Here is a 15,145-nt window from a genome sequence, read left to right as displayed (position 1 = left end):
TATATATATATATATATATATATATATATATATATATATATGCAAATACTTATATATTATTCATTTACGAAAAATGAGTTTACGCACGTAAGATGCTCCGCAATCTGTCGCCAAAAGTCGCCCAACTCTAGCTTCGATCGTGCAAAGCCCTGCACAGAAGAAACATATTCGGCGATGTGCATGGGCCAGGGAACAATCAAAATCGTCCCATAGCCATCTAGAAGAGCACAAACAGGGCTCATGCAAGACTTCGTCTGTTAGGTCTATAACTGTCTTGTGCCGCGGCAACATGAGATTGAGGCCTACCACGATATGCACATTTGGAGGTAGCAGCCCTTCACAGAAAAGGCTGAACAGCGCGGGACTGAAATGCAGAATGGCACAGCATAGCTAGTACCGGGTGAGAAATCGAAATCAAGCAAATCGACTACATTGGACGCGCGCTGTTTAGGTGGGATGCAATTTACTAGCAAGGTCTGTACGCCATCCGTACTATGTCTTCCTCTTTGCAAGGTCTCCGCTTGCGCCAAAGACAACCACCGAGAGATGATGCATTTCGGGCATACTAAGTGTTGACTGTTTCCGAAGCTGCAAACGGCTAGCGTTTCGCCGCCTTCTGGAGAAGTCGTCCATTGATGGAAAGGAAACAACATAGGACCCTCCGCTACCAATCACCTCAAGGGCAGGGAACATGAGTGGTGACTGCAAGTCATTCACAGCAACTATGCAGCCGCACATGATAGATGAAAAAACCAAAATCCCCTACAGGCCAAACATGCGGTAAAAGCAGCTGGGAACTTCACCCACCTGCTCCGGGTCAGATTCCATTCGGAACCAAGTGTCCAACTTTGATTCGCCCTTTATAAGGAACACCTTGCGGCTCGCCCCAGCAAGCACCTGCAGGGTGACGGAAATGCGATCATGGACGTCAAAGCTGAGCAAACACCAACAACAAAGGATGTCACTGCCCGCACCTAGAATTCACTTCAAAACTGACTGTTGTGGCATGCCCAAACGAGACTAAAAATCCTTACCGGTCTGTTGTTGAGTGAACCGCTATGGTACTTGGGCATACTGAGGCCTCATATTGAGTCATGCTGAGGGGTGGGAAGATCGATGCGATATGGCCATCATCCCCCATGCCCAGTAGCACAAGGTCCACACCTCCGTGTCTCCAGAGCAAGTTGCTCAAGCTCTGTTTGCACAATCAGGGGTTAAGCATTGCAGATGACTACTGGTGGCTGCAAAGCATCAGCAATTAGAGCATCTACAGTGTGCGGCCACCACCAGATACAGTGCAGCTTAATGACACAATTCGCAAGGTCTCTGCGTGCAGCAAGTCTCTTGTGGGCGTGGGGGATGATGGCCATATAGTATCGTTCTTCAACTCCCCCCACCCCCCCCGCCCCGCCCCCTAAACCCAAGGCAGTGGAATCGCCGGGTCATGGAAGCTCACCTCTCTGTACTTCTCAATGCATTGATCCATGGGCAAGGATGTGTCTGGATATGAGAAATCGAAACGGGGGTGGGGCCACGAATCAGCTGTCGGCCTAAATTTCGTGGCACCACCGGCTTCTGGGTCGCTCCAAACCTCCTGTCCGAACAACTCCTCCATGACCAGGCGGACATTCGACTTCGGATGCGTAGGTGGTACATATCGTTCATCAACCAGGAAAAAGCTCACGCGCGAAAAATCAATGGCTAGGTGCGACGATGTTCCTGAACTCTGTTGTCCGCTTGCAGGTGATGCTTGGCCTTTTTCTCTCTCAACATGTGCAATGGCTGTCTGCCTCAACGCAGCGTACAACGGTCCCGGAGTGCTGCCGCCTGACAACGCAACGTTCGCCCACAAACCGTGACAATAGGCAGCACTGCCCGCTGGAACGGGGATTGTATACCCGGCCCAAGGACACATTTCGACGCGTTAATATCCTATCGCAGCATCTACACTGGTAAAAGGCTAGGGTATTGCTGTGAATGCGCACTCTCAATCTGGTTGTTCCCTCACCACTACCTCACCTGATAGGCCAACGACAAGCTGCTTAAATGGATTTGCGTCCAGGAGCGTCCGAAGGCTCCTCAGAACCAGATCAAGACTCTGTGCTTCAAAATCTTCCGAACTTTGGCATGCTACACTCAAGGCGGCGGGCTGCGCCAATCTGAGTCTTCTTTCCGAGGGAGAAGCAACTGCACTTGGTAGAAACGGGGCCCCCCCACCTTCGGTGTTCCCAGGTCGTAGGAATAATTCATCTGCATAACAAAAATGTGGTCCCACCGTTGTTGGGTAGTTTTTCACAGTGGATATTCCTCTCTGTTCAACGCAATTTATCATCCCACCGCACACCCCTGCTGCGAGTGTTAGCTGGTTCGGCAGCGACCTTACATTACTTTGGGGTGCATGGACAGCAAGGGGTGGGAAGTGCCAGTCACTCAGCAAGCCCACAGGGAGAAGTGGAGCGAAGAATGCACAGATAATCTCAACAGATGTTTTGCATGGTGTGCACCGCCCACGCAGTCTTTGCCATTCGTACACACGGTTGTGTCTGAGTTAAAATACCTCTGTTCACGCATAGTGCAGGCTAAGCTTTGAATCAACTTACTATTGTGAGTTTCTGACATGTTTCCGGAAGCCTGCCGTGCTCGTAGAGGACGGAGATGATGCTAGCGAAGTGGCCTGCTGACTTCGCAAGTTGCTTCTTCGACCAAATTTATGCAGCGAAGCTTCGCCAAAAACCGATTAGAAAGCCTGTTACGAGGCAATATGAACACGTGCATACCTGGTTGGTCGTGTCTTCTACTGTGTAGTGCACAGGCACTACGATGTGTCTCAGGTGTGACCTCTAGAGGCTTTAGGTCAGGAAAGGGAATAAATACTATTAAATATTTTAGGGATTAGGACATTATTAGATAGGAAAAGGAATTAATACTACTAAATGTTGCAGGGATTGTGATACCGTTAGACAGAGCCGTAGCTTAGGAGGGTCAGTGTGTTTTCTATCCGCGTCTGCCGTGTAATGCAGTGCTTATACACTACTATGTACCCCAGGTATGACTTCTAGATATCTAACGAGTGGTAAAGAGATAAATACTTTTTATTACATCTGTAATTATGGCATTTTTATAGAAAGCAGCTTTATAGGTCAGGCACCTGACTGGGTTGGCGCTGCTTTACTACTACTTCCCCGCTATTTTGCTCAGGCACTTATCCCCAGTGAAGGCCATGGATCCGTTCTGATTATTCTAGTCAATCAGTTATATTATTCTGGGAACTTACTTTGTTTATAATAGGGACTCGAATGTTTTGACAATTTAATTATTGGCATCGGGGAACCTAAGTAGCTAGGAGTGTAGATCGAAAGCCCGATGTTACGAGATGACGAAAGTAGGCGCAGCTTACGACTGCTGCGCACTACAATTGGGGACTGCTCCGGGAACTAGATATATATGTTTTGCCCGGTGACCTCGCTTTGAATGTAGATCCCACTCCCATAACCATTCTGTAGTGGAACAGTTAACGGGAACCAGCCGCAACACGACTGAAGAGCTAGGGGCTTGTGTCCCCAAATAGTGTCAACTGGGCATGAGCAGTGTTTAAATACTTCTGAAGGAACAGGTTCCAATGCACCTACTACATATGGAAGTGCGGTTGTATGTTTGCTATTGAGAGAAAATCAAGTGCTTAAAAAGTGGCTGCGATGTCCGTCCTTGCAGCACAAAGGGTTGGGTGATTCTTTCGTGACCAGTTGCCTGTGCGACGGGAATTCACGGCAGAGGCTGAGGGAACTTCGCCTCACGTGTTTTTCCAGCCGCCCTCATGCCTAGTTCTAGCAGGTATATGCATGGCTTGGACCGTGTGACAAGGATATCATTGCATAAGGCTATTGCTATAAAGGGGAAATTATTTGTAGAGAGTCGAAAGACATTGGTGCGCGATTTCCACTTCCAGAAGGCCGCGCAAACATGGGGAGGCAGTTGCTTATGCCTCGTAGGCCGTGCTACGGCCCTTCTATGCGTTTAGGTTGTAAGGGGACCTTTTGTTTTTTATGTTTACTGGATAAAAAAATCTGCCTCTCTTGCAAGGCGTTTTGAGGACGTCTTTGCGTCCTGGAACACGGAGTCAACCTCCTGAACGTGCCGAAGCTGAATGACGGGTTCGCCTGACTCTTCGTTTTCACAGTCTTCTTCTGTAATATCTGCCCGGGCCAAAATGGCGGCAGGAGTTAAGAGATGCACTGCGTAACGCAGCGACGTGCGTACCCCGACGGATGCCAACAGCTCGGCAGCCTCCGGGCTCAAAGACAGCCCTTCTGCACGGCAGCGAATCTCCAGCACCTGGGAAACAATGAATTGGAGACCCACCTGGCAAGCATGAGCTATGGGATTTTAGTTGGAAGCCGGTTACTTCCGCAACACAGTCGGCTCCTTCTCCTGGCCATCCCCAGTCTAGGATGGGTATTAGCCAGTGCTACTGCAACGTACCTCCCTTATTTCCTGCTTAGAGTACTGCTCTGTACGAACAATTAGCATGCGGTCCAGTAAATCTACTGGAACCCCGTGCGCGCTCATGACATCCGTTCCCCTAATAGTGCAGACGCCCCGATTTGTGGCGACGACAACGACAGGTGACAAAGGGCTTTCAAGAGCGCGGTTTAAGTATGTGAAGCATTCCACATCCAGCATGTGCACCTGAATATACCCAGGTGAATAGTAGCCACAGCAACTAGTAACGTGTTTGACAAGAATTGCAACACTCTCTAGTGCCCCAGAAACTGCGTATTCCTAGCCCAAAACAGTTTTCGCCTCGGCTAAGAGGCGATGCGACCCATGCACGGTGGAAGTGTTGCAGCACCTCATCAATAAACAAGACCCCAGGCACTAGTTCAGCGACTCCTTGGTCAAGATACTTATTGACGACCTTGTTGATTTCCTGTCGTAGCTTTTCTGTGATCTCGGTCTTCCGAGGCTTGGAAAAATGTCCTAAGAGAGACGCCAGAGGAGCGCCGCCAGTTGGCTTGGCGTTAGCAGCATCTAAGTCGTGCAGAGTCACATCCTGAAGATGTTTACGGGCATGCATGCATCACATGAAGCACACTGAAGTGAACATCTCGTTCCACCCGGAGACTTTCCACTGCTCCGCGAAAGGAAGTTGAGGTGGATACCTGTATGACCTCCTTTTTCTTGTGGACGTCGCCTTTTGGAACTGGTACAAACTTATCAGCCTCCAAATCGAATTGTCCAGCATATTCTTCGCTGCGCCCGACTCGGCGCACCTGGCCTGTAGCGGCTTCGACATAAATGATATCTCCTACTGCAACTCCTTCCTTCTTCAGCCCTGAGAAAGTTGAACAGGCAAACCTCGTGCCACAAACACCCGAATCCAAGAGTACATTTGAATGCCTGCCGGATAACGAATGGTGCAAAAGCAAAACTGGGACGCAAGGAGAGGCCTCAGCTGACCCTGGTTGATGCTAGAGTGGAGACGCAGCGTTTTCGAACCCTTGCTCGTCTTGAGAGTGATTCGCACGGGAGGGCAAGGGACTTCTTCGTGAGGGTCGCTACGGGATGAGTTCTCTGGAACTGTCAACATGTCGCTCGGCTCATCCGTCTGCAAGCACAATCGACTGGCTGGCTTCTGTGCCTTTTGCACAATTCCCCACAGCGGCAAATAAGATGGATAAGCCGACAACGAGATAGCACTGCCGACTCACCAAGCTGACCACCTGCCCTTCAAACACTTCCTTTACTTCCTTTATCTTAATCCCGATTGCCCTGCGGAAGTTTTCCATGAGGACTTCTGTCTTTTTTACTTCACTGGAGTACACCTGAGAACGCAAATGCCAAAATAGTCCTTGATGTACCGTGTAGGCATGACAGCTATCTCGAAACTTCTCCAGAACGTTGCTTGTGTTTCCTTTTCCGTTTGAATTCCGTGTTCTTGTCATGTGCCCAAATGCCCAAATAGCATCTTTTCTTTGCCTCAATAAACTACAACAAACCTCGCTCGCTACCATGGGGCAGAATGGCACTTTACTGCCAAGCTCCTGGGCGATCGCCATGGCAATTGCGGTCTTGCCAGTGCCCGGTGGCCCTGTACATTTCAGAAAATAGGCTTTGCCTTTTGCACAGCGCTAGCGGGACTCCTCCAAAGGCTTGGATGCGACTGGATGAGCAGCGTGACAATTCTCAGAGCGTTTCTATACTTATGGGAAGAAGTTATAAAACTCTAGCTTCTTCACCCACCAGCTAGAAGTAGGGCCTTCCCAGCCATTCGCTTATTCCTAATGAGCTCCACGATGAGCCCTGCCGCTTCTCGTGCTTGGTGTTGCCCTACCTTCGCACCAAAAGAGCAAACCCCCCGGAAGACAGTGTTAGCTCTGCCAAAGAATCGGTTTGCCTACTCTTATTTATGTGGCATGCAGTTTCGGGTGCTGGCTCGCCATTTGTCTAACTATTGCTATCGCGCAGCATTCAGTGTCCTGCGGGACTTCCACCGGAGAAGCCCCCTAACGAGATGCTGCTAATGGTGAAAAAACTGAGGAGAGTTTTCTGGCGGACGAATGAACCAAAATCAAGTCACGTGCACTTCTGAGGCTGACCATGCCCATATGGATGTCTTTGGCCGACCCGTCGGGCAGGAGTCCAAGGCCCTTAATGTGGCTGTGAGATGCCACTCGCTGTGCATGTTGAAGTGAAGTGACCTCTTCGATTCTCATTTTCGGTGAGACACTGTGAACATGTCGGCAGACCAGGTATTTCTTGTTCATTAAATTAACTCATTCCCTCCGAGGCGCTGCTGTTCAAGCGTTCTTGACCAGCAGCTCCCGTTGGAAAGGATAGTGTATAATGCAGGCAAATGGGAGGCTGACAACTTGAAAGCCCCTTAAATACCTTCAAATTTTAAATTTAGCCAAAATTTCCCCCCAAACTCCTCTTTTTGCCACGCACCAAAGGCAGGGTTCTCTACGTGTCTCCTCCCCGGTGACCTCGGACAAGACGGTTAAGAGAGAGAAAGCTTCGCTTAATCGTACTTAACAGCACAAAAATTAAAAAGGAGTTAACTGTTAAAACATATTTTACCACGGTCCTATTTACAGCCCACACAGGCCTCGTAAGGTCGATCGGCTGCTCACTGTGTACAGCTGCAGGGAGCTGTTGACCACGGGGACCAGATATCCAAATATTTGTCATGTCTCAGAACTCACTGAGAGGTGACAGCCCGCTTGGTTTCCTGAAAAAATTCTAAGCTTCTGAAAAGAAAACAAAAAGTTGCATTTATTGAGGTGGAGTAGGTTGCGGTCCCTTAAACCCAGGGGACTATCTCCCAGGCCTGTTTCTGCGTGGCTCCATGCTAGCGTTTCTGCCGACAAATGTACCTAGAGAGAATAGTTGAAAAACAGCCCTGTTATTCTAATGTATGCAAAACCAATCGTGCTCTGGAGAGATCGTAATGCAGATCAACAGCCTCCCTCTTGCCCCTACACTCTGATAATGCATAGCTCGTGAAAACCCTCGCAACGAAACAGACCTCCAGTGTGAGTGTAGTCTAACGCACGCTAAGTGGTGTATATTACTATAGGAGAATAAGCTTAAGCAAATTAGACTCCATATTCGGCGGTAATGGCACCAGGAGAGCCTCGTCCCTGCGGATAAGCTCGGGGCGCGTAAACGCGGTTTACTGTGTTTATGGTATTCAGCCTGTAGCTTCAGCAAACCTCCATGCACTCGCAATACCTCTTGAAAAAGGTATGCTTATTTTGCGTCTCCTGATGAAGTCAAGTCGAGCAGTATGAACTAGAATCGGAAGAGGGCAGAAACGGGGGTACGGGGCAGCTGCATGGTTTCGCCCACAATATTTGAGGTTATATGCACTGGTGGGAAAGTCAGGGCATCACAGAGGTAATATGGTGAAGGGGAATTCCTGTGGAGCTACCGTCAAGCAAATACAGTTTTTCCTGCAATGACGCGCTACTGAGCTCGCGGTCTCAGACTATGCCCGCCCGCTGTATGTTAGCTCTATTGACTGTACGGCACGTAGACCCTCGAAAAGCTTCTAGACTATTCAAGTGGAAATGTTTGTTTTTCTGTCGGGTTCGATTATGTGGTATACACCTGTCTGGGATTCAGCAAAATACAACTAGAGACGGGTCTAATTGGGTCTAATTGTGCAGAAGGTTAGCAGCCCACTCACAAAAAGAGATATTTGACGTATACTGCCAACCTAGCTACCACTTTTTTGCATGGTCACAGTCAAAGAATGGCTGCGACGAGCAGCTGCAACATGCTCCGGCGTGAAGCGTGAACTTGGAAGGCACATGCAGGCCTTCCATCCACTCCACGCAATTTTCGTCAGGACTCCTACCACTAGTTTGAATGTCCCAACCCAGCGTCAACAAGCCCAGCATCTCTGTTCCCCTGGAATGTCGACTTCCCACATATCACCTCAGCGTATCCTACTAGAGTTTCCTTCAGTGTTCCTACGGTTTCGTGTTCAGCGTGGAGCTGCGCATCCCGCCACGCTTGGTCTGCAACTGATGGGCAGCAGACTTTTGAAGATGCAGCAACAGCGATGGGCTTTTGACCTTGACGAGCGCTCCAATGTCGTGTAGTCTCGCCTGTAGAGCCGCACAGCGGAAACGCCTGCAGTAAAACTCTGTAGCCCCCTAGTTCCAACCTGTGATCGAAATGCGTGCAACGGAACATTATATGCTCACATGCATAAGGGCAAGCTTTGACTTGAGCGCATTGTAGCGAAAAGACATCTGCTGCCGAATGACTTCTTCTGAGCTTTGGCGAAAGTCACACGATAGAAGCTCAATGAACTTGTATTCCATGTTCTGAGTACATAGTGAACGCATGAAAGGCAAAACAGGCGAATGGCACAAAAGGCGCCGCATTAATGCCTACTAGACATTTCCTCCTCGTACAAACCCTATGCCGTACCTGAATAAAATCGAGCCGGCCTTTTCCCGTCGTCTCCATTATAAAGACAGCAAGAAAACTTCGTGCGAAGCAGAACACAACATAGATAGCACTGTCAGGGGGGACAAGCATTCGGTCTTTCTCAAAATTCGCAACCACTCAGCTTCCTTTGTTGTTTAATCATGAATTAACTCTAGAAGCGTACAGTTTATTGCTGGTGTTTCAGGATGAACACATACGCAAGGGTACTGCCAAAACGTGAGTTGGGCGTAGTAATGCCTGTACCTTTGGGGTTCTCTGATGCACGAGTTGAGCATCTTCATAAGAACGTGCGGATAATCCGCGAATTCAATCATCAACTTTTGGTTTTGTTGCATCTGCCGAAAAGCCTTTTCATCAACCCTGAAGCACCAAAGGAACCTGCGCTCTAAAGATTCGAACGGAGCAAGGAATATTCCACACATGCCCGGGGTTAGGCCCAGCGTGCTGCTGTACTAGGCGTGAGGAGATCAATGGGGGGCAGTAGGGGAATGTAGTGGAATGCACATACACATGGGTATAATGGAAGAACAAGTCGTTCTCGCTGGCCAGTTCGATCCGAACTTCTTGGGGATTTGTCTCTTCCCCCTACAAACCACAAAATAACATTCGTCTGAAAAGTCATACCCAAGAAGAAGGGAGGTGCCCTAGTCCTGCTAGGAGCCTGCACGACCTTCATGGCTTTTGGTCTGCCTGGTTGTGTTGTGTGTGAACGTGTGAGTCTGGGAATGTACTGACCATAATTAGAACTTTCACCCTGATAGGCTCGAGTCTTCCCACATCCTGAGGTGCTTTTGAACCCTCCTGCATGCGGAGCTCGCAGGGAACTTCTCGTTCATAGAGGATCACATGGCCATCGGCTGCAGGTGAGAATAGGGCATGACACACACAGTACCAGAGTTCTTCGTTCTTTTGCAGTGAAACGTCTGTGCTCCTAACAGTCTCCCCAGCAGAAGGCACAGACCAGTGTTTGCCTAGGCCCGCGCAGTAAGCAGCAGTCGCGCAGCAGTCTGCCGCGTACAGGGACAGCTACACCGCTCGGCAAGGGGGGGCCGTGGCGAGTAAGTGGATAAGTAGAGGTGGATCAACCCATAAAAGACTGCAGACGAATAATATCTGACTTGCCAAGAGAGGGGTCCATTTCATCTATTGCAGAAAAGTCAAAGTGGGTCAAAAATGCGGCTGAGTCCGTTGGCGGGAGCATCCCGTCGAACGCGCAGGCCGCATCAGCTGGAATTCGGTTTGCCATTTTAAGCGGCTTTGCGGGGGGGCTAAGCCGGAGAAGAAAAATTCACATGAATTCCCCTGACTGCTAAGTTAAATGACAAATATATTCCAGGTGGCAGCTTCTGCATCCTTCGTCACCGACGGTCGCTGGTGAGCTCGCGCTTCACAGAAAATTTCTAGGTTTCTCTTTTTCTTCGGTGCATTAAAATGCCTCTACGGAAATAAAAAGCCAAACATCACTGATGTTTTTCACTTTCTCACGCTTTGGGGGTCCGGAAGTGAGCCGTTTGCAACAGACGCATGCCCTAGTACCTACGGGCCTGGGCCGTAGAGGACCAGGCCATTCTATTTGCAAGCGGCCCCCGAAAATCTTTATCTTGGGGAGGACAAACGCCAGACAATCTGATTCTTGATTAATTTTATTTAAAGCTGAATGAAAGTAGCCCGGTTTACATGAATATCTGGCGTGTAGACTACGAGCTCCTGAACCGCACAGGGCCCACCCAGCCACGGTAAACGTGCACGGCATCTCGTCTTCCTAGTTCCACTTAACGGGATACCTCTGTATGCATTATGGGGTTGAATTTTCTGGTCCACTGAGGAACAAGCCAATGTGGCATGCAACGGGAGAAAAAGGTGTCCAGTGTGACCCTAATTCGCCAGCAAAGAAAGACACTGCAATACGGGTCCCCCTAAAAGTCGAACCCGACCCTGTAGTCCCTCCGTCGGATCACTCAAGTTGGCCCTCTCTAAAGGAAACGAGAAGGAAAGTAAGAAGGCTGCTGAAAGAGCCCGCCGGTTGAGGCACCGCGCCTGGCAACTGCATTCCATAACCAATTCCCTAGACTACTAGCGACAAAGAGGAAATGATGATACACACGCATGCAGTGATACATTTGAGGCCCCACGAAGCAGCCCCACTGATGAACGCGACGCAAGTTCTTTACTCCCTGGTGCATCGAATGGATTTTCCGCACTAGTGTGAGGTTGATCGTAGTGCTTTTCTTCCACTACGGTTAGAAGTGAACACCTCCATTGGGGCCTGTGCTGGAAAAAAACTGTCGGGGTTCTGAACCGTGTGCACAAGATACTGCCTTAAATAATACAACTAAAACCTGGCAGCCAAAATACAACAAACCAACCAGCGGAACCGAGAGCTAAATCCTGAGGTGTCCCTTCCACGCCGGTTGCACAATACATTTCGGAGGAAACTTTGCTGTTTCCCTCAAAGAGAAGGGGATCTGAAATTCGCCGCGCCAATCCACCTCCGCGGCTTCGCGTGCGACGAGGCAACGTAGATGCAAGCAGACAAACTCAGCTCAACCATACTGAGATGTTCAATCAACAGTCGGGTAGTAGATACCGCAAGCTGACAACCGGCGGGGCGCCAACCCGCCAGGCGTTCAGCAGCGCCTTTGGTGTAGGCGTTGGCATGTCTGTGCGGCTCAAAGTGGGCGCCCATCTTCGTGCCCTTCGTGTTGCGTGACACCCAATGCTATTTAAGTATCGATCAGAACGAACCGACTGCAGCGGCGGGTGTAGAACATGTTGGCACACAAAAAATTTTAGACACTGTTCATTACCATTTCCTTTCCCTGGGCGTTCCTGAATCTAGGGCTGGCGAAGTCTGCACTCCGGAGTTCGTTACTTCAAACTAAATAAGCACCTTTTGCCATCCCTTAGAACAGCCTCGCACCCGACCCTAGTCGGCCCAACAACTTGTCCATTATGCCTCCTTGGGCTTGTGTTTTCAATGCCGCTTTACGCTCCTTTTCTGCCCTAAGCTTCGCACTCATCTCGGGGTTGACTTCTGAAGGGGTTATCATTCCGCCCATGAAACGAGACTGAGCTGCGCGCACACATCAAACCAAGAAACGAACCCGCCTGCCATCAGACACGAAAGGAACCTTCTGTAGTTCTGTTGCGCAAAATACTGCCCTAAGAACGCCACCGAGACAAGGGAGCGCCTCACAATAAGATAAATGTGGCAAATGGGATGAACACAAGGCATCGCATGAGCATCTGGAACCCATCAGCCCTGGACTGCAGCATTCATCGAAGTGTTAATACGCCAATCCGTTGGTCTACTTGCAAGGCAACTAAACGCCCCAAACGCCTGGTGCTCAACTCACCAAAAAGAGCTGAGTTTGCGCTGAAGAACGAAAACCCGCCGCTCCCGGCATTGCCTGCAGGAGATGCGTTCACCTTGTGTTCATCCTCCGTGTCACCCCAGTTTTCTCTAAGCTCTTCATCTAGATATCCGTCCCCATCATCTCGCTGCTGCTGCTGTTGTTGCTGCTTGCCGAGTCCGGCAGAGGCTGTTGAGTCGCCCCTGCCGTTGTTGCTGCTGCCACTCCCCTCAGGCGCGCTGGCTCCGGCAGACTCTTCTGCGGCACCTTCGCCTTCTTTACGTGGCGCCTTCTGTAGCAGCTCGGAGTTCAGTAGCAATGTCAGGGGGCCCATAGCAGCACGCAGCTCTCTGAGCTGCTGCTGAAGCCGTTGGGTCTTGCGGGAAAGTCTGATGTTCACTACGGCAACTCCATCGCCCTCTTCACTCAGCTGCTTCAGTCCCGTCTTCTCCCTTGCATTGTCGGGTGACAGCGCCGCCGCTTGTTTCAGCAAACTTGGAGCGTTAAGAGTTACTGTTGCGCTTGAAACGCCCCACACGCGAACAAGTCGCAGCTGAAGGTCCCGCTGTAGTAGCTCAAGCACCCGTTGACCCTGGTTCTCCTGCTGCTGCTGCTCCGAACCTTCATTTTCCTGTTTCTGTTGTTGTTGCGTCGAGAAGTTAAGGAGGCTACGGTTCGTAGGACAGCGCAACAGGCCTCTGAGGCCCAATACCACGGAGAAGAGATCGAGGGACTCCAGCGGCTCCGCATGCGTGTCGTCTTCCGTCTGCTGCTGCTGCTGCTGCTGCTGCTGGTGCTCTTTTTCGTCCTGCCTAAGGAGCGCCAACGATGCAGAACAGCATTCACTAACAACCACATCGTCGCTATTGGTGTGTTGTTGCAGGGCAGTCAGCATGTCCTTGAGTTCAGGGGCCTGCAATACCAGCTGCTTGTGCTGCTGCAGCAACAACCTCAGAGCACCCGCAGCTTGGTGCTGCACACCGCGGTCTGGGTGTTCAAGGAAGTAGCAAATGCCCAGTGCCATGCGGGGTATCTTCGCCCTCACCGCTGCCGAAGGGCGGGGCTCTGCGGCGAGCCGCTGCAGCTGATGAACAATCATAAGGGCATCCATCCTGCAAAGAATTCTTGTGCTCCCAATTACTGTGAGGAAGAAGATGAAGGCACGCCGATGAGCGCAGTGCAGCTGCAAACCTCCCACTGCTTAGTGTACGGGCAGCCTGTTGAGTGTCGCAACAGAACACCCGCACCTGGTGACCGCTGAAGAACGTCAGAAGGTGTATCGAGATGCGGAGAGTCCAGACCTCTTCTGTGGAGCTAAGAGGTTGTGGTCTCACGTGTCTCCGCAATTCATGGGATACCGAACGCCAGCAGCCCCCCTGGTGTCCCCGTTGCGCCCTCCGCCCTCCGCCTCTAAAGGAGCCTCGGGCAGCCAAAGACAAACATTAAACGGATGAAAAAAGGCGGATAAAAAGATGTCTCGTGAATATGTTACGGGGTGGGCAAATGCTCAGGGCCCATCTGCGCGCTGTCGTCCTGCATGCACAGCTTCAGCACAGCGCTGTGACGCTGCACGGGACACTGAACTAATTCACCACGGACTGACCTGTGACTTTTCTGCTCTTTCTGGAAGCATAGTTGTAGACACATACAAAGTAAATAGAAGCAGGAAATGTCTCCACAGTGACAACCCGGAGGGGAAGTGTGGGAAAGTGATATTGGAGGCCAGAGTAGCCAGCCGCCAGCTGTTCAGTGGAGGCCTCTGCAGGCTTGTGCCGAACAACAGGAAGACATGGGCATATTAAGATCGTTGAAGATCTCCTAAATTAGAGGAAACCCCATTCTATGCGCTAAAACAGCTAATTGCAGTGAGGCCGTGTAAAGTCTGTATGTGTGTAGTATGGTGTAGCAAGGATGGTCCTGTTTTTTTTTTTCAAGTTTATGCAAGGAGGAAACATGAACTACTTGGCGACCCGAGGCTAGTGGACAAATTGTACGCAAGCAAAAGCTGTCACCAATGGTCAACAGTGTCATGTATACAGCCAAGTACTTAGGGTTGCATTGACGCTGCCCAGCAACTTGTGTTGCAGTAAGGTGCGTTGAAATTTACGGCAGGTCGCGTCCTACATTTCCAAGTGTAACGCAAATCATCGGGCCCCTCGTTCCAGACCCTCGGGGCGCTGTAGCTCTTATCGTAATTATTTTGGCTCCCCTGCAGTTCTCAAAAGTCCCCGAAGAAGACCGAGGATTTGCGTTACACTTGGAACTGCGAGTGGCGAAGTGGCATGGCTTACAGCGAGTCTTTCAGAGACTCAAAGTACAACATAGTCCCTTATCCAAGCCAATGCAAACAAGCGCTCTTCGCTACACGCATCAACACTACAAATCATTTTTGTGTAATGCTTGTAGACGATTTGCCTACTAACGCCTTGTAAGGGTCTACATGCCTAATTCAAATATATTTGTCAACACCAGACAGACAAAGTTACAGATGCCCCCTTCTGCAAGCGGCACACTCCTTCGTCTGCAAGGACTGCCCCTGAAGACAACCCTATTGTATTTTGGTTTCCTCCTGTCACTGCTTGGCGGAAGTGGACTTTAGCTGGTTCTGCTACTCCTCCCGTTCGGTTTTCCCTTAGCACCAGTTCCAATGTCTATCCCAGGACTTCCTTGCAGGCTGTGCTGAAGATCTTATGTTGCGGCAGCTGAGCAGCCGACCACGTGGTGCTGAATCGCCTGAGTCTGCCTTATCAGTTTGTTTGTTTTCCAGAACGAGGTGCCCAAACTCTTGCTTCAGCAACTGGAATCGACAAACGTATGCGGACGTCAGAGCT

At 50.2% G+C, this 15,145-nt stretch overlaps 4 protein-coding genes across 4 annotated transcripts; all 4 read right to left on the bottom strand.

Annotated features, from left to right (window-relative positions):
- Positions 1 to 762: 762 nt before the first annotated feature.
- Positions 763 to 2,619, bottom strand: EMWEY_00045120 (Glucose-6-phosphate dehydrogenase, putative; the record flags this gene model as incomplete). Its single annotated transcript, XM_013482982.1, has 5 exons — positions 763 to 934; positions 1,035 to 1,195; positions 1,457 to 1,827; positions 2,020 to 2,250; positions 2,601 to 2,619. 5 exons carry the CDS (start codon positions 2,617 to 2,619, stop codon positions 763 to 765), a joined length of 954 nt encoding a protein of 317 aa, XP_013338436.1.
- A 1,428-nt stretch (positions 2,620 to 4,047) lies between these two features.
- EMWEY_00045110 (RuvB-like 1, putative) lies at positions 4,048 to 6,713 on the bottom strand (the record flags this gene model as incomplete). The annotated part of the gene is made up of 9 exons (XM_013482981.1): positions 4,048 to 4,332; positions 4,480 to 4,686; positions 4,850 to 5,050; positions 5,160 to 5,332; positions 5,458 to 5,605; positions 5,709 to 5,822; positions 5,997 to 6,088; positions 6,241 to 6,331; positions 6,597 to 6,713. 9 exons carry the CDS (start codon positions 6,711 to 6,713, stop codon positions 4,048 to 4,050), a joined length of 1,428 nt encoding a protein of 475 aa, XP_013338435.1.
- Positions 6,714 to 8,474: 1,761 nt separating this feature from the next.
- EMWEY_00045100 (hypothetical protein, conserved) lies at positions 8,475 to 10,207 on the bottom strand (the record flags this gene model as incomplete). The annotated part of the gene is made up of 7 exons (XM_013482980.1): positions 8,475 to 8,612; positions 8,712 to 8,834; positions 8,941 to 9,031; positions 9,205 to 9,321; positions 9,470 to 9,546; positions 9,697 to 9,818; positions 10,084 to 10,207. The coding sequence occupies 7 exons, from the start codon at positions 10,205 to 10,207 to the stop codon at positions 8,475 to 8,477; spliced, it is 792 nt and encodes a 263-aa protein (XP_013338434.1).
- Positions 10,208 to 11,864: 1,657 nt separating this feature from the next.
- Positions 11,865 to 13,425, bottom strand: EMWEY_00045090 (hypothetical protein, conserved; the record flags this gene model as incomplete). Its single annotated transcript, XM_013482979.1, has 2 exons — positions 11,865 to 12,034; positions 12,318 to 13,425. The coding sequence occupies 2 exons, from the start codon at positions 13,423 to 13,425 to the stop codon at positions 11,865 to 11,867; spliced, it is 1,278 nt and encodes a 425-aa protein (XP_013338433.1).
- Between the last annotated feature and the right edge of the window lie 1,720 nt (positions 13,426 to 15,145).

Source organism: Eimeria maxima, genomic scaffold (genome assembly GCF_000499605.1).
Source record: "Eimeria maxima Weybridge genomic scaffold, Emw_scaff886, whole genome shotgun sequence".
NCBI classification, from domain to species: Eukaryota; Apicomplexa; class Conoidasida; order Eucoccidiorida; family Eimeriidae; genus Eimeria; species Eimeria maxima.
This window is presented reverse-complemented; position numbering and strand designations above follow the sequence as displayed.